The 27,565-nt window shown below is 43.8% G+C and overlaps 1 protein-coding gene across 1 annotated transcript in view; it reads left to right on the top strand.

Annotated features, from left to right (window-relative positions):
• LOC142776435 (luciferin 4-monooxygenase-like) overlaps window positions 1–27,565 on the top strand; it is a 104,059-nt gene that overhangs the window by 12,830 nt on the left and 63,664 nt on the right. Inside the window, exon 2 of the mRNA XM_075880081.1 lies at window positions 26,081–26,342. Within this exon, the coding sequence (XP_075736196.1) occupies window positions 26,208–26,342 (135 nt within the window). The 5' untranslated portion in view covers window positions 26,081–26,207. The remainder of the gene's footprint in view (window positions 1–26,080; window positions 26,343–27,565) is intronic.

The raw sequence follows: 27,565 nt of genomic DNA, 5'->3' as shown, positions 1-27,565 counted from the left end.
CGGCGTGCGGAATGGAACGCGGGACCTCTGCGTCGTGGAATCCATGTGTCAACAACTGAGCCACCACAGAGGAAGGTGTTCGCCGTTCAAACGGCAAGCTATTTATATCTACCACTTACCGTGGCTGTGTCTTCGGCATTACCAGAAAGTTGGCGCAATAAGCTCACGTCGCGACATCACGCAGCGACGCCTGCTCTAATCTCCTAGGCGTATTTCGCCCCATAGAGTTTCTTAATATACGCTAGAGGTAACACTGGCGCTAGTGTCTACGGGAGCTGCAACGCACAGCGCTTCAGTGAGCATTGGAATGATGGGTAGTACACACATTTGTCTAAACTTCGTACTTCTGGCCTGCTTCTGGCTTCGTTTGTGTTCGTGCGGCTTGGAGCTGTATTCTCACGAAACAAAACATCAGCAAATGTTCAATGGCTGTGCTTCACCACCCTATTTTTTAAAGCTTACCTTTTCAAATCAGGTGACGAAGTTCGAAAGGTTTCGTTCTTTTCTTTAAAACGAAACCGTAACTAGCAATAAACGAAGCCGCAAGTACGATTCGCCGCCCGCAAGTACGAAGACTAGGCAAATGTGTGTACTGCCCATTATACCCATGGTCGCTGAACAATCGCAGCGCCAGAGTGCCCTCTAGTTAATTTTAGGAAACTCTATGCCCAACTTGGTAAAGGAGAGCGACACTCCCTCACGCGCCCCTATGCAGCGGTGGCGAGGAGGGGAGGATCGTACGCCTTGACTAGCCTCTGGCTTTACGTGGAACGATTGTGCTGTAGTTACCGGGCGCATCAAGATCACTGCAATCATTGCAGTGTTCGTTCACGAAAAGCGCGCGCTTTTCAAACTCCGCGAAGTAACAGATGTGACGCTTATTCGCCTGCATTTGCACCTGTGAGTACGTTTCGTGCGTAATTTGTGCACGAGAAACGCGGGGCACGCTTCAATCCGCTTTCCATTCTGCACGTGACATTTCAAATTGTTGCTTTCGGGTTCATCACTTCGCCTTTGCGGGAAAGCTGTGACATTTTTTAGGAAAGCTGTGCGATGCCGAGCTACAGTGTATAATCGGCGCGAATCGCGTGCACCGCCGGATATACCTGGTGGGACTTTTCACGTATGTTCGCTTCACTCTTGACCAACAATGCATGGTGTTTGCATGCGGTTCGCTCAGTTGTACGCTCCGTTGGTTGTCACTCACTGTGTCAACTGATTGATATGTGGGGTTTAACGTCCCAAAACCACTATATGATTATGAGAGACGCCGTAGTGGAGGGCTCCGGAAATTTAGACCACCTGGGGTTCTTTAACGTGCACCCAAATCTGAGCACACGGGCCTACAAGATTTCCGCCTCCATCGGAAATGCAGCCGCCGCAGCCGGGATTCGAACCCGCGCCCTGCGGGTCAGCAGCCGAGTACCTTAGCCACTAGACCACCGCGGCGGGGCACTGTGTCAACTGAGAACATACGCGAACTTCCGTTTTCAGTTTTGTAGGCGTCGTGTCGCGTTTCTGGAAGCTTTGTCGTTCATAAGGAAGGAAAAGAAACTTTTCTAGTTATCGGACCAAATGTGTATATATTGTACGGTGTGCGCTCGCTTCGTATTAGTTGTGTGTGCACTGAAATTACGCTCTTCAAGTGCACGATCGCGTATACAGTAGAGTGATGCCTTCTTACCAACATGAAGTACGTCAAGCACTAGGCTGATGTCGCACGGAATAGCTACGAAGCAAGCTCTCAAAATCATGCATTGCAACACTGACCCTATATACAAGCAAAGAGCTGCCAATCGGCCCGTGGATCGGGAAATCTGGCAAAAAAAGGGCGTACGGCGAGGAGAACACGTAATTCACTGCCGGGTGAGTTCGAATATGATGATGCAGGGGCTGAATGATTTTTATTGCGACACGTACCGGTGGTCTGTGCTGTTGCACAATAACAATCCACGAAGTACTTCAGCACGCCGCGCCTTCCACGCACGAACAGTCTCGGAAAGGTGTGCTCGCAACATTTAACTGCATGAAAACCATGCAATACGCGTTAAGATTACGCCAGGGCTCTAAGTCCGTGCAGGAACGAAACAGCGCTGAGAGCGCACCGCGGGGCGTCTGTTGTTTTGCGTGCCCCATACCAGTTTGTTTACTTCATAAATTTGACGTCACTTCCGCCAAACTTCTTGCGATGCATTGGAATAGGATAGCGCCTCTCCTCATTTTTTTCTTTCTCTATGGCTGGAATTTCCTTACGAATTAGGGCATTCCATTCCTCTGGCGTACCCAGCACAGCATAATCACAGACATAAAGACGGACCAACAGACAGATAGACCGACAAATGAATACACTGACGCTTCAATTTAATCATAATAGTTCACGCTGTGGATAAGCTTTGATTACTTAAAGGCGAATGCATTTATTATTCGGGCTATGTCAGGCGTCAATGACGTCCGCATGCAGCCACGTGTTATCTCTCCGCTCTCACTTCCTCTCCACTAGCAACAGCTGCAAGCGCGCGCGCTTTTCCTCGCCCCTGAGACCGGAGCAGATGTTGAGGGCAAAGTAGCGGAGAGTGGATGGATCGATGGATTGATATGGCTGTACCCTTTAGATCAGGCGGTGGCTAACCCCACCAAGACGTAACAAATAGTGAGCCAAACACTAGATTTTTTTCTATAAATAGGGAGGTTGAGGACTCGTACTTTGAAAGTAAGGGTTTAATTTTCACTTGTGCCTTGTTTTCAGCCACCAATGAGATGACCTCTTTCTTGCTAATTCTACCCACATAAAGTCTGTATTGCCCTTTCTGTCCCTAAACCCCAGTGCTTTGAAAAACTCTGCGCCATCATCCCGAACTATAGGGTTAAGCCCTTTACAGAACATTATCATGTGTTCGGCAGTTTCCTCTTCCTCTCCACACGCACTGCATACCGTGTCTACCCCTTCGTATTTGACCCGATATGTCTTGGTTCGCAATTCTCCCGTCCTGGCCTCAAACAGTAGAGAACTACGCCGAGTATTATCATAAATCCTTTCTTTGGCAATTTTTAGTGCGGACTTCTTAATCGTGTCAATTCTCACCATATTGGTCTCAGCTTTCTTCACCTTCTTCTTAACCAAATTTTTTTTTCGTTCGGCCCCCTGCTCTATTCTAAGTACTTACCGGTCACTTTTTTGGTTCACTTCCTCCATTTTGTATTGACATTCTTCATGTCATCATCATCATCATCATCAGCCTGACTACGTCCACTGCAGGACAAAGGCCTCTCCCATGTTCCGCCAGTTAACCCGGTCCTGTGCTTGCTGCTGCCAATTTATACCCGCAAACTTCTTAATCTCATCTGCCCACCTAACCTTCTGTCTCCCCCTAACCCGCTTCCCTTCTCTGGGAATCCAGTCAGTTACCCTCAATGACCAGCGGTTATCCTGTCTACGCGCTACATGCGCTGCCCATGTCCATTTCTTCTTCTTGATTTCAGCTATGATATCCTTAACCCCCGTTTGTTCCCTAATCCACTCTGCTCTCTTCTTGTCTCTTAAGATTACACCTACCATTTTTCTTTCCATTGCTCGCTGCGTCGTCCTCAATTTAAGCTGAACCCTCTTTGTAAGTCTCCAGGTTTCTGCTCCGTAGCTAAGTACCGGCAAGATACAGCTGTTATATACCTTCCTCTTGAGGGATAGTGGCAATCTACCTGTCATAATTTGAGAGTGCTTGCCGAATGTGCTCCACCCCATTCTTATTCTTCTAGTTACTTCAATCTCATGGTTCGGCTCTGCGGTTATTACCTGCCCTAAGTAGACATAGTCTTTTACAACTTCAAGTGCACTATTACCTATCTCGAAGCGCTGCTCCTTGCCGAGGTTGTTGTACATTACTTTAGTTTTCTGCAGATTAATTTTAAGACCCACCTTTCTGCTCTCCTTGTCTAACTCCGTAATCATGAGTTGCAATTCGTCCCCTGAGTTACTCAGCAATGCAATGTCATCGGCAAAGCGCAGGTTACTAAGGTATTCTCCATTGACTCTTATCCCTAACTGGTCCCATTCTAGGCTTCTGAAAACCTCCTGTAAGCACGCGGTAAATAGCATTGGGGAAATTGTGTCCCCCTGCCTTACACCCTTCTTGATTGGTATTCTGTCGCTTTCTTTATGAAGCACTATGGTTGCAGTTGATCCCCTGTAGATTTCTTCCAGAATGTTTATATATACTTCATCTACGCCCTGATTCCGCAGTGTTTGCATGACGGCTGATATTTCTACTGAATCAAACGCCTTCTCCTAATCTATGAAGGCTATGTATAGGGGTTGGTTATATTTAGAGCATTTCTCTATTACCTGATTGATAGTATGAATGTGGTTGATTGTTGAGTAGCCTGTTCGAAATCCTGCTTGTTCCTTTGGTTGATTGAATTCTAATGTTTTCTTTACTCTGTTAGCAATTACCTTTGTAAATAGCTTGTACACTACAGAGAGCAAGCTGATCGGCCTGTAATTCTTCAAGTCCTTGTCATCTCCTTTCTTATGTATTAAGATGATGTTAGCGTTCTTCCAAGACTCTGGTACCCTTCCCGTCAGGAGACACCTCGTAAACAGGGTGGCTAGTTTTTCTAACACAATCTGTCCTCCATCTTTTAGCAGATCTGATGTTACCTGATCCTCACCAGCAGCTTTGCCTCTTTGCATGCTCTCCAAAGCTTTTCTGACTTCTTCTATCATTACTGGTGGGGTGTCGTCTGGGTTACTGCTAGTTCTTAGATTATTAAGGTCGTGGTTGTCTCGGCTACTGTACAGATCTCTGTAAAACTCCTCCGCTATTTTAACTATCCTATTCATATTGGTAATGATTTTGCCTTCTTTGTCCCTTAGTGCATACATCCTACTTTTGCCTATTCCAAGTTTCCTCTTCACTGCTTTGAAGCTTCCTCTGTTTTTCAGAGCGTGTTCAGTTCTCTCCATGTTATACCTTCTCACATCGCATACTTTTCGTCTAATAATCAACTTCGAAAGCTCTGCTAGTTCTATTTTGTCTGTTGTACTTGACACTTTCATGGTTTGACGCTTCTTAATTAGGTTGTTCGTTTCCTGGGAAAGCTTGCCAGTGTCCTGTCTAACTACCCTGCCTCCAACTTCCACTGCACACTCCGTAATGATACTCGTCAGATTATCATTCATTGTATCTACGCTAAGGTTGGTTTCCTCACTAAGAGCCGAGTACCTGTTCTGCAGCGACACTCTGAATTCCTGTACTTTCCCTCTCAGTGCTAGCTGAATGATTGGCTTCTTGCGTATCAGTTTCTGTCGTTCCTTCTTCAAGTCTAGGCGAATTCGAGACCGTATCATTCTATGGTCACTGCATCGTACCTTGCCAATCACTTCCACATCCTGCACGATTCCAGGGTGTGCACTCATTATAAAGTCTATTTCGTTCTTATTTTCGCCATTAGGGCTCCTCCATGTCCACTTGCGGTTTTCTCGTTTTCGGTAGAAGGTATTCAAAATCCGTAAATTATTGCGTTCTGCGAATTCTACTAGTAGCTCTCCTCTGGCGTTTCTAGTACCGATGCCATAATCTCCGACTGCCTGGTCTCCAGCCTGCTTCTTCCCTACCTTCGCATTAAAGTCGCCCATCACTATAGTATACTGTGTTTTTACCTTACTCATTGCCGATTCCACGTCTACATAGAAGCTTTCAACTGAAGCGTCATCATGGCTGGATGTAGGCGCGTAAGCCTGTACTACCTTCATCTTGTATCTTTTATTCAGTTTAATTACGATACCTACCACCCTTTCATTAATGCTATAGTATTCCTCTATGTTGCCAGCTTTGTTTCTGTGAATTAGGAACCCCACTCCCAGTTCTCTTCTGTCTGCCAAGCCCCTGTAGCAAAGGACGTGCCCATTCTGTAGCACCGTATAGGCCTCATCTGTTCTCCTAACTTCACTGAGCCCTATTATATCCCATTTAACACCCTCTAGCTTCTCGAATAGTACAGCTAGACTTCCCTCACTAGATAAGGTTCTAGCATTAAACGTTGCCAAGTTCAGGTTCCAATGGCGGCCTGTCCGGATCCAGAGATTCTTAGCACCCTCTGCTGCGTTGCAGATCTGACCGCCGCCGTGGTCAGTTGCTTCGCAGCTGCTGGGGACTGAGGGCCGTGAGTTATTTGACGTAAGCATGTGGGAGGTAGTGGCCAGATACTGCACCAGGGTGGCCAATCCTTCTCTGGTGAGGGAGTGCGTTCTCGGCGGTGTTTGCCGGTGAGGCCGCACCCCAGGCCTCTTAATGCAGTTCCATCAACACGCGGATTTTTTTTTTAATCCGGTTGGGAACTGCGCGGTACCGGGATTTGAACCACGGACCTCTTGCATGCGAAGCGGATGTTCTAACCACTACGCCATCGCCCTAGCACCAAGTAGCAAAACTCAATTTGAGAAAACTACAATGGCTAAATGAAGCAGATTTCAGCATCATTACATTCCATGCCGGTCGAGTTTGGACTACTTGCAGTGCAACTGCTTATAGTGAACGACAGGCCATAATGCAGTCGTTTCTTACTCCTGTTTAGTCTTCAATGGAACGCCACAAATGCGCATATTGCTTATTGCAAAATACCTGAGATGAAAGACCAGTTTATGATCCGGCCCAGATAAGCGAGGAAACGACCATGCCCGTCAACAGAGGTACACCATCTGGGATAAAGCCGTAACGAAGGAGGAGGGTAGAACGTGGAGCGAACTAACGAGAAGTCGAGCAGGGAAAGAAAAAAAAGGATGCATCAAGGGTGTGTGGAGTGATGAAAGGTCCTCTATACTCTGTTTCAGAAGTTCCCTTCATCACTGTGGAGGCTACAGGCCTCTCAGCCAATAGAAAGGGCGCTTAGCCCCCTCCACTTGAATTCATTCGTGCTGTGTGGCCTGCCCACTGTATTCACGGCGTCTGCTTAACGAATCGTAGTTAATATTACTAGTTTATCAACTTAAAAATGCGGTAAAGCTACTAAACAAAACTACACAGGGAACTTGAAGCGTGAATTTGTTGCTCTGTTGAAGATCAGTAGAGCCTCATGCCGGCAAATAACTTCACTCTGGGGCTGTTTCTCTCCAACACTGTTCGTGGTTTTCGTATGTCTGTTTTTCCGTCGACACGTTCCTTTGCATCTCCCGCTAAAACGCTCCTTTTGTCTCTTTTTTTTTGTTTCCGCCGGAGGAGGACTGCATTTCGCTGCACAAGTGGGTGGCTTTCCTACACCCCGCAGCTTTGGTAGTGCTGAACCAAAGTGGTGAAACAGAGTAAAGGCACTAGAGGTGCCTGTGCTCTGACTGCTTGCCGTGCATTCCCTACTCACTCTCGACACCAAACATTTACCCACGTAAAGTGAACGGTACTGCTATTAGACTTGTTGTCTGGTAAATTGCTACGTCGCTCAAGCAACTTTCATTCCACCATCAATGAACGCGGTATTCCACAAATGTAAAGACTTTGCGGTGCGGAACTCCGCCTTTTTCACCAGTAGGTGGACTTGACAGCAAGGTAGGCTATGCAGCCTAGTTGTCACAGCTCTTCTCCTGACCATAAACCGAAACTTTTTTTTTCGCACTAATACTCTTGGTTGAGCTCACAAGTGCAATCGCGTTGGCCTCATGTTGTCCTTCCCAAGTTGGGATGCCAAGTAGCAAATCTCCGCACTAGGCCTAATGAGCGCACACCCGCAATTGATTATGGCAGCAGTTTGGTGCTGAGTCAACGAAAAGCATTGCAGTGGTTACGTTCTGAAAGAAGAGGAAACGACTTACCAATTCTGGAAGCACAGAATAGCGTGGTCAAAGAAAACGAGGGAATGCATGTGCAACAATTGATTGGTAGTTGATGGCCGTGCAATGTGAGTAGAAAATCCAAAGCGTGCAGAGATTCTGTTGCCATTCCTTGGGAAAATATAGTGCATAAACAAGAGTTCTGAAAAGTTAGCTGGAAACTTTCTGCAACAGCGTTAACCTTTTCTGCCTTCATTTTATAGGCACAGCAGACTCCCAAATGTTAAATTGCCAGTAAACAACCCCAAAGTCCAAAACTTTTTATAAAGAAATTTTTATATGCGCACATTCTTGCTATGTGAAGATGCTGTCCCAATACTTTAGTGAACATGTGCTATAATAAAGAAATTACATGGTTTAGAGCATCTGTTTCAAATGATTTCATATTTTTGCGTGGCCTCTCCACCCTTCTCCCCATAGGGATGGGGAAGGCATAGCCCATTATTATGACCATGCCCACTTTGGCAACGCGACATGTCTGCAATACATCATCAGCACGCAGCCATTGGACCGAGCAGGGCATGAATACGTGTCATAACAATGCGGGGAGAAAGCACGATGTGAGGAGCACTCTTCCCCTAGTAGAAAATAGTAAGACACCTCTTCATCTTGAAGGCAACACTGCTTCTCCCAGCTGTCTTTGAGTCTCCAAAATGGCAGAGAGCAGTACAGAAAAATTAAAAATGCGGACTGCACGGTCGAAACTGCATCACCGATGGCCAAGGCACCGTTTAATCGGGCGAAAAACCAATCGACGAGCTCAATGGCACATCAAGTTGCCCATGGGCAAGCGTGCATCACTGTGCGTACGAGAGGGTTTGGTCAGAAAAAAATAGGCATGAGAATAGTTCTTTTTTAAATGAAGGGCCTGCGCGGGGTGCAGCGCTGTAACATGTATTCAGAGAACGTGATCGCCGCAGTCAACTGTACGAATTGGTGACCTTGTTTAAGGGGGTGTAAAACGAAGTCAGAGCCTGTTTTCTGACCCTTCAACCTTTCCGCGTCACTTGCAAATTTAAAAGAATCAAAATTTGCATCCCAGTCACACATCTCGATTTTTGGAATGATGCGGCTGCCTGTCCGTCACTTTTCATGCACGTGAGCCTTTGAAGAATGGTGCCTTGGTTACAATGCGTATATTCGCTCCTCTGCCAACTTGCATTATGTCTATGGTGCACTGATGGATACGTTACCAGTAAAAAGTAACAGCTTTAGTTACAGATCCCTAAGCCCAAAAAGTACCTTGGTTACAGTCACTGGGAAAAAGCAACGTCATTACTTCTCTGTTACCATACAGGCATGGATTACATGGCAAATGACAGAATTAGTTTAATAAAAATATGTATGAAGAGGTATGGAAAGTGCAATGAGTGCAGACAAAGTCCACTGACCATTATTGTTCATATGCTATGTTCCTCAAGGTGTACCAGACTTGTTTGAAGAGTACTTCGTCTTCTCGCAAGTACTTCGTCTGTTCGTCGAGTGGTACGCAAATGAGTTGCAAGTCGTGCGCTATGGATAGACATAGTGTGACGTGGCTTAGCATAATGACAAGACGACTTGGAGTGCGCCAATAGATGACTTTCTTCAGCCTTTGACGGCTTGCAATGCGTAGGCTTGTGCCGATCAGTCGACAAGCTCTATCTAACATGAGTGTAGCCCTCTGGAGGGTGGGCAGCCTGTCCTCGTGGCTACATCCACTTCGGCAGTGTGACACGATTTCAGCGATACATTATCGGCGCGCAGCCAACGACCGAGCGGGGCATCCTGGACAACAGCGCTGCAGAAACAACACTGAAAACATGCCCGTGCACTTGGCACACCACTGCAAACGCTGCGGTTGTGTGCCCTTCTTCAGCCCACCTAAGTTTCTTAGGAGAGCAAACAGCTTAAGTCAAAGGGAGACAAGTGAGGCGTTGCTGATTAAAAAAAAAAGTAGGTAGCCACTGTGTTAGTGCACCATCAATGGGTATGTGCGAGAAAGAAGCGAAATTTTTGGAAGATAGCCTGTATTCATTTAAGGTGAGACAGCGCTGCCAAGTTTGCTGTACACTAAGGGTTGACACTTGTTATGGGCACTGGCATTTTTTTTACAGATCGGTTCAGTGTAGCTTGTGGCGCATGCCCTGACTCTGTTTTAGCGGCTCAAGATGATTTGCTTCTTTTGCCATGTGTCTATTTCTGTTATGAAACTACCTTGTTTAACAGCCTTTACAAATTGGTATGGTATCTCTCAATTAACAACTAAAAGTTGATGCTCCTGTCTGTCAGATCGTTTCCTCGCTTCGTCCTCTTAGCACCGTATCTTTTTTTTTTCCTCGAGCATGAACCAACTAGCTCAGCAACAATACCTGTTGCGGGCTTACACGTGTGCCTCTTCATTCTGTTCATGCTCTTGCACACTGCACAGACGCTGCAGTGTGTGATCTATGGGCTCTTTCACACAGCAGCGTCACATCTCAGCAGCTCTGACCAGTGTATCAAATTACAAGTAATTCCATAGTGTGACTGTGCTAAATTAGCGACTGCGGTCAGGCCAGCTTCTAGTGCTTGCGCTTGATGCTCAGCTCGCCTCTACTCTTTTGAGCAAGCTGAAGTTGAACCAATTCTTCATTGACATCAGCCACAATTACTGCGTGTGCATTAAACGGAAACAAAAAGTAAGCGCCTCCAGTGAATAGAGAAAGATCCCCTGTCTACAAAAAACCACCTATTTTATTCTGGAATCTGCAAAGAATGAAGACCTTTGCTGTGAAACATTAGTGGGCTGTAATGCCATTTCCCAAGATTTCTAGAAAACTCAAACTGGACTACAAGAAGAGGTGCTTCCAGTAGCGGTGAAAACTGTGGTATTTTTTTACGAAATCGAGAAGCAAGGTGCTGTGCCAATTTGCAACCACGCTGTGGTTGTACAGAAGGAATACAATGTTCAATGCCACTTATGTCTTGCAATCACGAGACGCTCTAACTGGCAAGGTGCGTGAGCTTGCCATGTCTCCACTGAAAGCCGAGTTGGGAAAACAACAACGTCTGTTCCAAAAGGCGACTAGAACAAGCAACGAGACAGTAAGGGCAAGCTTCGTTATTTCCTAGCTTATTGCTAAATTCTCGAAGCCCTTCATTGGAGGCCTCCTCATCAAAATGTGTGTGCTTGCAGTCACTGACACTACATGTGCTGGCATACAAAACACATTTAAAAAAAGAAGCCTGTCGCCAGATACAGAGGCTGAGAGAATTAATGAGATCAGAGAAACCACAAAAAAATGATTATTCAACAAATGCCAAGGATTTCAAGCTTTCTCAATGGCAATTTACAAAAGTAAACACAATTCAGAGAATGCACAGTGTGCTGTCTTTGTTGTGGAAAAAGTTTGGCTACCAATGATGCACCATCTATGATAGGATGCAAAAGCAGCATCGTGGTGAATTACCTACAAAACTCAGCCCACTACGCATCACCACTCAATTTTCAGCCATTCACTGCATTTTAAACCAAAAAGTACTGTGCAGCCAATTTCTCCAAAAGAAAAGTTGCGCAGACACAGTGAACCTTATCTGTTCAAAAGCCCTTAATCACCACAGTTTTGTATCTCTTTCAGAAGCAGTTGACAGTGGATGTTGTGACACAGTCATGCTGTCAAATGAGGCAGCACTCAGCGTCTTCGAGACAAAATTCTATTTGGGCGAACTTGTGCCACCAAAAAGAAACTCAAGTCACAGCACGCTGGCTGAACACTCATATCGGCGCGCAGAACGTCACTCATGAAAAAACTGGGCACTGTTGAAACCACGTTCACCCACAATGATATTTGGGTCCATGAGTATTCTTCCTTTGTGTCTCGTGTACTTGCCCCATTTTTAACCATGCATCGTTGAACATTTTATATACATCACTCATCACATTTTCCAGCCTTATCACTGGTCGTTACCACAGCTCAAGTGTTCATGTACAGGTAGCTGAATACCTTCCTAGCCCAACGATCCTCCCCCATTTCTTTCAATCGCTTTTCGAATTTTATATTGCTGCTGGCCTTCCTGCACTCAAATGATGTCCATCCCATACCACCTTGCACTCCCTGATTTGCTGTATTCCCGTGAGCTCCTAAGGCAAGCCTACCTATTCGACGTAGCTTAATTTCTAGTCTTGCTTGAACTTCTTATCTCATGCACAAGACCGCATTGCCGAACAACAGATCAGAAACCATGACTACTTGTAATTTCTCCCACAACATCATACCTATTGTAATTCCACAGTGCCCTGTTTTTCATCCCCGCTGCATTCCTGTTACCTTTAGTCGTCACGTATATTTATTTTGTGTTCCCTTAGATACTCGGCCACATTGCTTGTCTATGCGCCGAGATCTTTATATTTATCTGTTATCTCTAGCGTGACCTCCTGTATTCTAAGGTCACTACCTTCATTATCATTAAAAATAATTAGTGCTGATTTTTCTTACTGAATCTGAAATCTATCCTCCCTCATTACCACAGATGTCCATGAATCTCTGCGAATCTTTCTTGTTGTCGGCCCTTAGCACTATATCATCTGCGTACATCAATGCTGGTAGTACCTGTTCAATGAGTTTTTCTTTTTTGACGAAAAAGAGGTTGAAGCCTAGTCTACTTCCCTCAAATTTGCACACTAATGCTTGTAGGTACATTATGCATAACAAGGGTGACAGAAGACACCCCTGCCTATGCCCCAGTTTTACCTCTGCAGGCTTCAATACCTGTTTTTCTCACTGTATAACTCTCTTGTTACCTTTATAGATACTCTTTAAAAGATTAGTGACTCCATCTTCCTCAACTAGTGTGTCCAGTATTCCTCACAAGTCCTCTTGAACTACACTAACGTACTCTCCCTTGATATCCGGAAATGGTAGCCACACGGGCCTTTGTTCCTTTTTTGCTACTTTTATGCACTGCATCAGTGAGAACAGAATGTCTTCCAACCTCTTGTGTTTCTAAAACCCATTCTGCAATTCCCCCCGCACCCCCTCATCCTCTATCGAGGCCTGCAGTCTTTCCTTTTTAATCTGCATCGCCAGCCTGTAGACCACTGATGTCACGTTTATAGTGTGGTAGTTGTTTATGTCAGCTTTGTCCCCCTTTCCTTTATAGATCATGCTCATCCTGCTAAGTTTCCATCCAATGGGGACTTAATCATCGATTATTATTTTGCTCACTGCCTTTCTCAAAGCCTGCTTAGACTTCGGACCTAATGTCTTTATCAGCATAACCGGAATGCCATCTGCGCTCGTCCTTGTCTCTTATGTTAGTTGTCTGAAGTATTACGCGCCTAGAAGTTTTATATGCCATCTGGGCCTGTTGATGTACTACAAGGAACCCTCTTCTCAGCTCTTTCCCGCTCTCGTTGCAAAAATGAATCCATTGCGCCACTTGATTCATTCTTGTATATTGTGGTGCATAAAGCATTTCTTTGTTGAAATTTTTCTGTCACCGCCCTGCCGTGGTGGTCTAGTGACTAAAGTACGTGGCTGCTGATCCGCAGGTCGTGGGTTCGAATCTCGGCTGCGGCGGGATCATTTCCGAAGGAGGCGGAAATGGTGTAGGCCCGCGTGCTCAGATTTGGGCGCACGTTAAAGAACCCCAGGTGGTCGAAATTTCTGGAGCCCTCCAGTACGGCGTCTCTCATAATCATATGGTTGTTTTGAAACGTTAAACCCCTCATATCATCATCAATTTTTTGTCACCCTTGTTCTTATATATTCAATACCTTCGTCCCCTTCTAGCCTAGCACCTTGAGCTGTAATTATGAACCTCTGCTGAATGGTCGTCTCATTTCTTAGGGAGTTTAGATGGTTCCGAAATTTCGCAGCTGCCTTTCTATCTTTTTATGTATTCTGCCAGCTACTGAGCTTCCTTTTTTTTATAATCTTTTCATTGAACAGAAAGGATGCGTCCCTTCTGCAGCTTAGAAAGATTTCCCAGTTTCTTTCAACATTTTTTGTCACTTCACCCCACTGCTTAGCAAGTCTGTGTTCCCTAGAGGCTTTCTGACGTTTTTCTAAGGCTCTCTTAACTTCCTCATCCCACCAACTCTTGGGTTTGTGTGTTCTTTTCCGGAGTGACTTGTCACGTGCCTTAGCAAGCTCTAGCTCAAACGGTCTATTTATATTCGTGTATGTACACACTGTTTTATTATCCTCAGTGATTAATTTCTCAATTTGTTTAGTAGCTATTTCTATTTGCCTTTCTGCATAAACATTTTCTTGTTGTTGCTCACCTAGTCTCCTTCCCACTTTCGCTGCTCTTCCAAAACTTAGCTTGATACTTTTGTGATCACTACGCAGACTTAAGGAGCCACCTTCATCTAGGTTCATTCCTCTGAGCATATCATACATCCTATGTGACATCAGTGCGTAATCTATCGTCGACTGCAGCCATTCTACCTTCCATAATATTTGCCCTTCACACTTCTCGGTACTGTTGCAAGTGATGAAATCATGCCTTTCACACAAATTCATGATCATTTTGCCTGTTGGGTCGGTATACCCATTTATATCGTCTATGTTCGCATTCATATCTCCTTGTATAATTATCTCGCACTCTGCTCCTAACTCCTCAATGTACTTTGATATACACTCTACCATTGCGTTGTTTTCCTCTCTGGTCTTTGCTCCCGTCTACAAGTACACCAAACCAAGGATTGTCATTCGCCCTGCCACATTTCCTTTTAGCCATAAATGTTCCTTGCACACCTGCTTGACCCTTTGCCAGTCTTCACTTTTATGAATGAATGGCCCATTACCACCCCCCTTTCTGCTGCCTTCTGTTCTATTACAATAATGCCAAGCGTAGTCTGGATATTTAGGAGGTTGTTCTATGTCCCTAAGATGTGTTCCTACAAAACCGTATACCATCGGCCTCTCCTCCCTTAGCTGTTGTATCTCTTCCCACTTCAGCCTGTTCCTGCCACCCTGCATGGTAATATACCCTATGTCTGAATTGGCTCGGCGCTCTTGGCTACATTTATTTCTGCCCGGGACTCTACCTATCTTAGATACTGGTGCCACTTTGGGATCGTATTTGTCCATATCACCTGTCAAAAAGTCTCCCTGGTTGTTTTCCTCATTACTAGTTATCCTGCACTCCGAAGGGCCCACGTGCCCCCCAAAAAAGCTACTGCGCGTCCTGCAAGTCGCCAACCCACCTCTTGACCTCGCCACCAATCGAAGTGAATTCTGTCTCGTTGAAAGCCACCCCACTTATGCTTTTCTGTGTTAATATCGACCAACTCAAAGCCTTTCTATCGACTCCTCCGCCATATCTCTCGGTTTGCTTTGATAACCGCTCTTTGATAACCGCTCTTTACTTCCGCTAGAAGCACGATAGTCTATGGAAATCGCGAAGATTGAACGAAAAAGTGTGCCACCACTTTCCAGATTTGCAGACTTGAGCAGTTTCACACTATTCAGTGCGTCAGCAAGAAATTTCGGCGAATCCAAAGTCTGCACAATTCTCAGGATAAGGTATCCTGTTTTTCATGTTGTATAGGAAAAAACACTCTGGCCTGGCAGGTTGTAATAGAAACGGAGCTCACACAGGTGCTTGCAGAATTCGACGAGTTAGACACAAGCCTAAAACAATAAATGGTTCCTGCCTGGAAAGGTGTATTTTTTTAATTTCATGTTATTTTCGTCAAGCAATAACTGTGTGTTCATACTTAGGGGTTCGCAACGTACAATAACGTTTACATCAAACAATTGATCGGATTAAAAAGTTTGCCAATCATGCACTCATTTCAAGTCACAAATTATGTGTAGTATTGTGAGGCTGCTTTAATTTTTATGTCCAAATGTGTGCGTTGTGCACAACTGGTGGTATACTGGATATTTTCTAGTTCTTATAGAATCTAGTTTTTACGCTATGGTGAGTTCACAACATTGGTATGCAACGCCTATGGCAATACGCGAGCACACTGTTCAAACTTCATATTACATTCTAAACGCTAACAATCCGATGCACACCTTAAAACGTCGGCGATATTCTATCTTTCTTGGCAGAAAACTAGTGTAAAAACTCGTGTTAGCAAACAATGATGTGCGTGTAAACTCTCTAGCATGTCAAATTCGACGTGTGGAAGCACTTTTGCAGATTTTGTTCTCTGAAACACACTTGGCTAGATGAAAGACTCTGGCGAAGTTATAACGACAGTCTAAGTCCGCGAAACAAGTAACTTCTTTCCTGAAGCGCTGAAGCTAAAAAAAATAAAGCAACGGCATTTTTGTAGAGGGATGAAAGTGTCATGAAAGTCAGAAGAACAACAACCAGTCCAGTCTCACAAGATCAGATCACCAGATAATTTACACCTCATTAAGTAAAGCGAAGCTACAGCAACAAACTGAAAAAAAAACTGACAAGATTTCGTTTGAGCTTTAAGAACCATGAGCATTTAGTAGCCAGTAACCTGGCTCATTCAGTTTGTCATTGCTACATTTACACGTAAAAAGCATACAAAAACATTTTGATGAGTTTGTAACCTTTGTGCTACGCTGCACTACACATTTCATTTCATTGCTTTATCAGAAACCTGGTTGTCTGAAAACAGGTGTAAGTCATACCTGCTCCACAGTTATCACCTAGAACTCTGTTGTAGACGGAGCTTATTAAGTACCACAGGTGTTGAAATTGCGCATGGTAGTGTAGCTGTTTACATAAAAAAGATGTAATATGGAAAATTAGAATATACGTAGCTTTTAAATCCACATGAGGCGACATACTTGTTATCGAAGTCATCGAAGTGTTATCGTACTTGTTACCTAATAAATCAGCCAAAACCGTTTTACCACATAAAAATAAACGCACATTTGTAGGTGGGGTCCATAGATTCGCGCAAAACAATAAAAACGAGTTTTAGTTGAATTGAATGAATGGCTTATTACCAACAATAACAAGAACACTCGAATTATTTCATGAGGCGATATCAAGATTGACAATAATCGAAGTGAACTAAGTACACAGACTTGCTACCCAGTCACGGGTTGCAACATCTAATTGAACGGTCAACACGAATTGATTGATATGTGGGGTTTAACGTCTCAAAACCACCATTTGATTATGAAAGATGCCGTAGTGGAGGGCTCCGGAAATTTCAACCTCCTGGGGTTCTTTAATGTGCACCCAAATCTGAGCACACGGGTCTACAACATTTCCGTCTCCATGGTCAACACGAATTACAAGGTCGAGACAGAGCATATTAGATTACATTATCACAGATATATTGGACATGAAGTTCACTGGCGAAACATTATTATCTGATATTACTGATCATTTGCCTGTCTTTGCCATCATTCCATGTAGCAACCAGTCGTGCATTCCTCTAAAGCGAATAACACATAATTACGACATCATTTTCAATGCCCTAATGACAGAAAAATGGAACTCTGTGTATTCAGCAGATACTACCGACGATAAATTTGAGCAGTGCATGAAGATATTAAACAGATGTGAATGCTGGGCGGATGTGTTTGCATAGCCTGGAACAGGAACATAAGGTGCAAACCGTACCTAACAAGTGACCTTTTAAAATCAATAAACCTTGAGCAAACCATGTATAGAAAATTGATTTTAAAGCCATATAATGGAAGCTTAGAAAGTATGTACAAGACACAATAAAACAATTTGAAACTTTAATCATAATTTTAAGTGAATTCTGTTTCATAATAAAATTACACAAGCGCACTGCGACAAAAAAACTATGTTGAAAGTGATAAACACTGCCCTAAACACGAGCAACACAAACGTGATATGTGGAATCCTCGTGAAGAACACAATTGTGAGTGATCATTCTATTATTGCCGAAAGCTTCAACAATTACTTCACGAAACGAGCAGCAACCTTATTGTCAATAACTCGCATGCATCACAACTCAATACGAACACACGTAGCAACCCTTCTAGTTCTCTCTTTCTCGGGCCCACCGATTCGCATGAAGTAAAAAAAAACGATTCTTGCCTTGAAAACACTTCTTCAATGAGCCTACACTTCGTGCTTTTATAACTTTTGAAACAATGTTCGATTATTATTTGCAAACTGCTGTCACATATAATCAAAGAAGTGTTTAACTCAGGCTCATTTTCGACGTAATTAAAGATTTCCAAGGTTGTGCCAATATTTAAAAAAGAAGATAAGATGATTATATCAAATAACAGACTAATATCTGTACTGTAATCGTTTTCGAAGGTTTTCGGAAAGGTAACACTAAACCGACGAGACTGGTTTCCACAACGCAAAAAAGTACGCTAAAGAACAATACGGGTGTTTTGAGTTTCTTTTCTTCATTTCTTGCAGCAGAAGAGCCGCTATAATCGTTATTGAGCCTCGTCACAAGCTTACGCTGGGCCTCGTGACAGCGCCTGCTCAATTATTTTTTCTTCTCGAGTTCCATTAAAGCCTTTCATCTTGCAAGACGTGTTCTTTGCTAAATTTGAGCGGCACCGCAGTAGTAGAGCTCCGAAGTCCAACACAAAGTGCCGAAACCCAGGATCAAACCAAGGACATTTAGATCTTAGACGATATTTTAGACGGCGCCACTGCCTACGGTACAAACTAGATGTTCTGTTGTCTGAGGCAGAAGACAACTTGCGAGGAAATCAAGCCATCGCTGACAGCAGTAAGTGTATTCCTCGACCAAATAAGCTCATTTTATGGTCAGATGAAGAAAGCGAATGACGCAATTTTCGAAGAGATGCCAGACAACCTGATGGACTGCAAGACGTTAGACGCTGGACAAGTTTGTTACTGTCACAGCGAATCTACCAGTAAAGCTGAATGAATGTCTGGTGCCTCCATCCCTACGCCTTACAAACGTCGACCCGTTATTATCTGGCAAAAGCAAGCGTCCACAACTAGCACTCGTGAAATTTTATGGCAAGTGCCGACTATGGCCAAGGTTTTGGACGCAGTTTACATCAGCAGTCCACAACAACAGCGAGTTAAGCACAGCTGACAAGTTCCACTACTTGAGCAGTTTCATTACTGGAGCAGCCACGTCGGCTATCGGGATTACAAGCTACCGAAGAAAGCTATAAAGATGCCATTGAAATTTTAAAGAAGCGTTTCGAAGATGGAGAGATTATTGTGCAGGACCATTTTCTAGGTTTGCTGGATCTAAAGCTGGTACCGTCGTCTGCAGACGTTCGTCAGCTGAGGCAACTGTACGACAAGTTACCGGTTCATATTCGAAGCCTGAACGTGCTTGGCACGAAATGGACAGCTTATTGCTTCATGCTTCGGGAAATCCTACTAAAACTTCTACCAACGGATGTGGTGCTGCGTACTGACGAGATGCACAAGGCATCATCATCGGCTGCATGCTCTTCAAATACACAAAACAATTCAAACCGTGTAATGGTTCCAAAAGATAACGATCTTCGAATGCTTTTGGAATTCTTCGACCTTCCACTCACTTATCGTGAAGCTGTTGCTAAACAAGACGTAACAAAAACTCTCCACGCCCCAGGTAATGAAGGAATAATTTACAGTCATCCTCGTGACGTATTCACTGCAGCTGCTCTACAAAGCTGAACGAAAATTCCATAACACTGCCTGTTGAGCTGGTCTGAAAAGCATTCTGCCGAAGTCTGTGATGCGAAGGATATCGACTTCTAAAACAAAAAGGAGATCCTCATCAAAGAAGGACGATGCTTTTTGTCCTAAAGCATGGCCACATTGGAAAAGATTGCAGAAACCAATTAAAATGTGGCAAGTGCGCGAGAAGGCACGCAACATGAGTTTGCGCATCCGAGAGACAACAAAAATGACAAGAAGATGATTTCGACATCGCTCAATCTAGTGTCCAAGCGGTCAAAGTCAATCGTAATGCTGAAGAGTCTGAAAGCCACCATGATGGGCGCCAAATCATCTGGTCACAAAGTCTTTTTTGATGGTGGAAGTCAGCGGAGCTTCATTACGATCAAAGCCTATGAAAGACTTGGCTGCGAACTAATCGGACAGGAAAAGTTGACCGTCGGTGTGTTGGGGGGCGATAACACACATAAAATCACAAAGAAAGTACGGCTATCGAATCCCCTGCAATCCAGAAGTTTCCTATTTCAATAGAGAAGTTGGTGGTGGACACGATGTGCAGTGAATGCATTTCGGAACCAGAAGAAAACGTTTTAGGAGAAATGAACAAGATGCACTTAGACACGTGAGCTCTCTCTTTACAAGGAGTAGAAGACAAACAGATTGCTGCTCTTATTGGATCAGACTATTATTGGGATCTAGTAACTGGTACCTTGAAGCCTGTGTACGAAAAGTTGAAAGCTGTCAAGACGGAACTGAGATGGACTGTGCAAGGATCATTGTCTACTGGAGCCGATGTTATACAGTGTGCCAGTATTGCAGTCCTACGATCCACGGTGACCGAGCAAGGTATCTCGAAACTTTTGACTCATTTCTGGTATCTTGAAAACATAGGTATCGAGGTCAAATGTGAATGAACGACGGTCCCTAATGGGTGCTGGCAAGTTTTGAGAACAAGATTGATAAGAAATACAATCGATATGAAGTGGCGCTACCGTGGAAGGAAAGGGTTGATCTGGGTGAAAACTACGCAGTTGCTCTCAAACGTCTACAAAGATAGATGAATAAGCTAAACAAGAACAGTGAGCTCTTAAAATATTACGAAAGAAGTTTTAGAATGTACATCCAAGAAGGACCTGCTGAAAAGTGCCTACAAGAGAAGACCAACCACTTGGACCACGCTATTATATGACACACCGAGCAGTCATGATACGTGAGAACCGATTTACTACGAAAGTATGCATCGTGTTAGACGCTTTGTCTCACAAATCTGGGATGAAGTTTTTAAACGACAATCTAGAAGCTGGTCCAGATCTAAATCTCGACGTAGTGACGCTACTGTTTCGTTTCCGACGCTTCAAGGTAGCGATGAATGCTGATAATGAGAAGGCGCACCTACAAATTGGCCTGTGAAAACTCGACAGAGATGCGCTTCGCTTGTTTTGTTTTAAGACTTCACCTCAAGTAGGCGGCCCACTGCCTGAAATAGATTGGAGAATGACTAGAGTGCCCTTGGGAGCTACTTCAAGTCCTTTCCTATTGACTGCTACCTTGAAGCACCACTTCAGGTCCAAAAAAATCGCTATCCTTCGACGGCCGGCTATTACAAGTCTCCATACACATGGATTATCTTCTCATTGGCACTTACACTATTGAACAAAGCATTCAAATACACAAAGAGATAATTGAAATCTTCCCAGATGATTTGATGAGCATCCGTAAATGGGCCAGAAAAAACCCCGCTGTATCTGCCGTCTTCGACCAGAAATCACTTTTCGTGAAAAATCACTTTGCTCACATTAGGTACCTCTGAAAGTCCTGAGACGTTATTGGAACAAACAGGCGGATACCTTTTCGTTTAGCCGGCAGGATATCCTACAGGTTATAGAGGAGCATCAAATTACCAAACGCTCTGTGCTCCAGGCTGTTGCAAGGATCTATGACCCTTTGGGATTTCTGTCACCCATTCTAGTAAGGGCGAAGATCTTCCTACAAGATATCTGGAGGGAAAACCTCGGCTGAAATGACACTATGCCATTGAAGCTATTAGGTATCTAGAAAAAGTGAAGCAAAGAGGTAGCCATGCTACATGAGCTCAATATTCCATGGTTCCTCGCAGCGGGCACTGAAGACGCTTCTCAAAAGGCAGAACTGCACATCGTTTTGGATGCAAGTTGGTCAACATACAGTGCTGCAGCGTACCTTCGTACCATCGACTCAATTGGTACCGTACACACTATACTAATAATGGCAAACACCAGAGATGCGCTGTTAAAAACGGTCACCTTGGCGAGGCTGGAATTGATGTCACTTTGCTTGCAGCCCGCTTATATGCCTACATCATCAATAACTGTGACCTAAACATTAGTGAAGTAACATTTTGGTCTGATTCTCAGATTAACCATTACGGGCTTGACAAGGAACCCGTTGCCTGGTAGGCATTTGTACGAGACACAACACAGGATATCGGAAACTTGACAGAATATTCTCGATAGCAATTTTGTCTCGGAAAAGAAAACTTTGCAGATTTGGTCACTCGAGGCTTGACTTTATGCAAACTCAGTCTTTCACAATTTTGGTGGTATGAGCCTGGATGGCTTGCCTCGTCTCATACATTCTGTCTGTAATTCAGAGCAAAACTTGACCTCGAAAACTCTAGGCAGTTGCGACAGGTACAGAAAACAATATCCACGCTTTAACATGAGAACATCGGTGCCAAAGCTGATTGATAAAGAACTTTTTAGCAGCCTCCGAAAGCTTGTAAGAGCAACGGCATGGGTTTTCCCTAATGCTAAAAAGTTGAAGAAAGAAAGTGATAGGTTCGAGGAGCTGTCTGCTGAAGAAATTTAACAGGTGGAGTGCTACTTGATTCGTGTACAACAGCTCACTTTGGTAACGAAGGCAACTGCGTCACAAACTAATATCCCATTTCTTCCCAAATACCAGTTGGACAATTAGGATTCTTCCTCGACCACAACTGGCTGCTTCGGTTACAAGGATAAGCTCTGATGACGGATGACTGATACGGTTCTCGCCATCTAATCCTCCTACTGAAAGACTCACCTGGTATGCCCCAGGATCATTGTAATTAAACTCCTTCGTTTCTTGTAAGTGGAGTGAATTTTGCGGGTCCACTATACATCAAAGGGCATCACCATGACCACTCTTACATCGCTATTTTTTGTTGTTCTGTAACACGAGCTGTTCACTTGGAACATGTTGAAGATTGGACGACGGCAAACTTCTTTTGCGCACTTCGGAGATTCGTATCACATCGAGCCCTCTGTCACACGATTTACAGCGATAATAAAGAGTTATAGTGTACCGGGCTTACCGTGATACCGGGTGTACTGTGATACCGGAATCGAAGTGCGCATGCCCAGACACGTACGTTACGCGTACCACTTACTGCACACGCGCTATTTTTCAGCATTAAGGTAGCGTAGGTGCACGTAGTGTACGTAAACATGGTGGCGCTCTCGGATGCCCGCTTCGAAGTGATTTTGGCGTAGTTGTTGAAAGATTTAGCTTGTTCGCAGCAAACGATTGTATAAAATGGCTTCGCTTACCTTCAAGTAGCTTCGATGACCGAGTATTACGGATAAGTTGGCGTAGTTTTTGAGATAGCTTCCCATTTTGAACGTGCCTAGGCCTAACTACAAAATCAATGTAAACAAATCGGCAACGTAGATGCTTTCGCGTTTTGTACGTGGTTCATACTTATTTACTTTTATTATCACAAAATAAACTTCTAACAATGCTTCGCGCGGTGGCATAGGCAAACATTCTCGTTTTATTTTCATTTTCACTGTTTAACTCATTACCCATCAAATAGGTGGCGCCACCATCCCACTTGGGGGCACGTAAACCACGTTAGCACTATTTCGCTAAACTCTAAGACGCTGCCCACAATGAACGTTTGCTGCACGGTAGCGCCAATCCCTTAACCTACGCTTTCACGCTAGCGCTAAACTATGAATGTCTAATGCCCGAGCATTCGTCAAAACGTCCAAAGATATACATAAGCTCTGTCGAACAATTAGGCACCCCGATGAACTCGCATTTTTCTCTTCCTCGAATATTCAGTGGAAATTCATTTCCCCGAGTGCTGCTTGGTGGGGTGGATTTTACGAGACACTCGTACGTTCTGTGATTACCTGCTTGAAGAAGGTGCTTGGTCGACGTCTGGTCAATTAGAGAGAGTTGGTTACATTATTAACGAAAGTGGAAGCGGTAATAAATTCTCGGCCTTCAGCATATGTGTACAATGACGTGGATAGGCCATAGCCCCAATCTCCAGCAGATATTCTTGTTGGTAGAAGACTGACAACGCTACCACCTTACGACCTCAATATGAACACCGAGACGACGAACGATCAACTGAAGAAGCTTTGGAGCAAGAGAGAAGAGAATTTGCAAAGTTTCTCGCCTCGTTGGTTAAAGGAGCACCTCAATGAACTCGGGAACTACACATTCAACGAAGCAAAAAGAAATTATATAATGAAGAAAGGCAATGTAGTTCTACTCATAGAAAAACAGCGTCCAAGGCAAATGTGGTGCTTAGTTTTCATAGAAGAACTGCTCGGTGGACGGGACGGCATCTTCAGGACTTGCTCTCTACGCTTGCCTGACGGCACTGTGGTAAAGCGTCCTGCACAGCTACTGTAGCCATTGCAAGTCGCCTAGCGTCATCTGTCAGTGCGGGAGACTGTTGTGACTTCTTTTTTTCATTTCTCGCAGCAGAAAAGCAGTCATCATCATTATTGAGCCTCCTCACTAGCTGGTGCTGGGCCTTGTGGCAGCGCCGGCTCACCCCTTTCTTATCCTTTCTTCTTGAGTTCGAATAAAGTCTTTTATCTAGAAGACGTGTACTTTGCTCGATGTGAGCTGCGCCGGAGTAGTAAGGCTTCGAGGTCCAGCAACAGGCACATAAAAGGAAAGTCGACTGAGACAGTGTTATTAACACTTGGAAACAACGAAAGTAAATTTAGAAATAAAATAATTACCTATGAGTATTTTTATTGACCTAAAAAGCTTTCAATCTCGTAAATCAAGACATATTGCTGCAGAAACTCGACAAGTATGGCATTCGTAGAGGACCATTAAGCCTTATCGGCTGGTATCTCACAAACCAGCAACAGTATGTAGTTTTGAACCATATGACATCATCCCAAAAGACAACTAACAGAGGAATTCTCCAGAGTTCCAATACAGGCCCCTTTTTTTCCTAGCATACATAAATTATATGCCCGACTATGACTCAGAAAACCGCATTTTATACGCGGATGATAGCAATATGTTTCCCATAGCTGAAACGGCGACTGAGCTTTACATAAAAGGTAACGATGTCCTCATAAAGCTATCTAACTGACTCCATACTAATCACCCTCCGGCAAACACAACAAAAAGTAACTATATAGTATTAACTGCAAAAAAGTTGACTAATGAACACTACATTGTTGAATTTCAATAGCCTTCCTTTGCAACAAGTTACTCATATGAAGTTTCTCTGTGTCTATCTCGACAGTCAGTTAAACTGACAAACACATGCATGAAACTGCCCTATCTATGAGAAGATATCAATGTCGTGTAAACTGCGTTACATTTTTTTCCTTTGCACACCCTTCGCACACTCTATATCAGTTTCATACATTCACACATTACATATGCCATTACAATATACGGACTCACATACTCCACCATTTAATTGCCGCTTATCGCAGCACAGAACACAGCTCTTCGAGGTATTTTCTTCCTAAAACGAACCGATTCAATTACATTCGCAAACTCGTTACTTAACATCCTTCCTGTGAAAAGATGCATTGATGACCTTGTTCTCGTATTGCTGTATAAAATCATGCATAAAATATACTGTGTTTTCCGCAAAATTTAGTTATCAAAACACCCCATACCCGATACGATAAGTCACCTCCAGTACTTTAACCATGCAGAAGTCTCGCATCAAATATAGATCATTTACATTCACACATACCGTACCACATCTTTAGAGCAAACTACCAGCAGACCTAACAAAACGCCAGTCGTTTACCTGTTGTGAAGTTCCCTTCCATTGGTTCATGTTATTTTCACTTGTTTGAATTCTACCCCCATTTTATGCCCATCATACTAGTTTCTTGCACACTCTAGCGTTTGTATTACTGAATACGACATAAGGGTCTCATTCACAACTCCTCTGTGAGTTGCGGGGCCCTGCCTTTTTAACGAAACTGATATACATATCTCCTTGTGAATTATAAATGAATTGAATCGAATGTTCCATTAGCAGAAGTTCTATGCACGAACTTTGTTAGGACTGGGCATTCACGTCACGACCAGAGCATTTCGTGAGAAACCTCTAATCATTCCAGGCAAGCCGTTTAACAACATGGCTTATTTCATAAGATCTACGTATTCATTAAATATAGCTACTCAGCCATATTATTTGTGCACTTTATGTCTCAATGAGCGCTACACCCTTATGATGGCAGTCTTGTAGCAACCGTCGTATACTATGCCCTACGACGAACAACTTGAACTGAATCTGCAAGACACTGACATGATAATAAGCGGTTAGAACGCAATTTACCCAGAGCTTGATACTATCTGCTATATTATTCTACCTCGTTATCGTGCTACTGCATGACTACATCCCCAAAATTTGGCACATTTGGTCTAATTCACGCTATTTATTCTATCTCCTCTATCATTTCACAGAGTTTCCACGTGCCCGTCTTCTACCAAGACCACTCCTTTTCCCGTGGAAGGCCAGTAATACTGGTCACCTTCGTTACAAGCCCTTTGGTCTCATAACCAACTCGTGCTGAGAAACTGAGAAAAAAGTATGACTTCGACCGTATCGACTTTCATTGAAGACAACGTGGTTAAAACACGTGTGATTGGCGCCACCATTCCAGACGTCGACTTTGCAACCTTCTTCAGCGATGTCTGGCAGAAACACGCAGATCAGAAGGCGCTGGTGAGCGAGTTACTTTCATAATGTAGGGTGTTTTTGTCATCAGTACACACAGTGGCCCAAAAACAATCTAAACTATTTCTGATTGCAGTAGATTTGCATATAACCACCGGGTCAATAATAATGCTTAATTATGGTCCGCATATATGATAAAATATACCAACTATATGAAGGAGTCGCAGCTGCACGCGTGGCTTGTACAAACATTGAGCGCAGTGTTAGGTAGAAAGTGATAGCGCGTGGCCAACCTCCCTGGAAGGTTTTACAGTGGCGCTGAAGTTGCACATTTTCTAGTTATTAGGGTAAGACTTTGTGGTTCCTGCGAGTGCGCACCACCTCCTCTTGCTCGATCTTTCCCTTTAGATTTGCCCTGTTGGGATATCAGCTTCGAATACAATAAGTGTCGCTACGGCTTGACAAACACTTTTTGAAATTTTCTTCGCTAAACCTAAGTAAGAGGAAGAAGGGAGCTTATTATAAAGGATGATGAGGGTGAAAACAAGCAATATGAAATGTTGCATGCTCATAGAAATGCCAAACGTTCCCCTATAACTTGAAAATATGCCACGATTGGCCTTCCTACACAACCTTGCACTAAACTTGGCCATGTGCTCGTAAGGTGTAGCCCACGCATGCTGAGCGTAATAGCAGAGCAAAGAGAAAAATCCGCGTATCTCCACGAAGGGTATCACATACGAGTAGGTGAATCTTCGGACATCGTATTAGCCAGTACTGAGCGTCGCCTCTTGTAAGGTACATTGAGTGACATTTTTAAAGTGTATAAAAATATGTAAATTTATTTCGCTGTCCTGTGGTTTTAGGTAATTCAAAGAGGATATAGGAAATCGCTGGAGGAGAGAATATGCCTAGACTGTGAATTCAAGAACCGGTAATTTTGCCGGTTGGATGATACCGTTTTTATGGTTAATTAGTCGGGGCATATAAGAGTCCTCGTGCGCCTTTGTCTCACAGGTTTGTTCGAGAAGCCTCAACATCAAGGGATATTTTAGTATAGAATAACTTGTGAACGTTTCGCTCGATAGCTTCCTTTCGGCGGGAACATTAATCTCTTGTCATATATTATGGCTACGTATACGTCGAAATTTATTGTAAATTTGTGTGTGTGTGTGTGTGTGTGTGTGTGTGTGTGTGTGTGTCACATACGTTTCGACTAGGGGGAACCAGCACAGAATTTTATGCAGACATGGAGCGCCGCTTTGTCGAGC

Source organism: Rhipicephalus microplus, chromosome X (genome assembly GCF_043290135.1).
Source record: "Rhipicephalus microplus isolate Deutch F79 chromosome X, USDA_Rmic, whole genome shotgun sequence".
NCBI lineage: Eukaryota > Metazoa > Arthropoda > Arachnida > Ixodida > Ixodidae > Rhipicephalus > Rhipicephalus microplus.
Note: the sequence above shows the minus strand (reverse complement) of the source record. Positions and strands in the feature narration are given on the sequence as shown.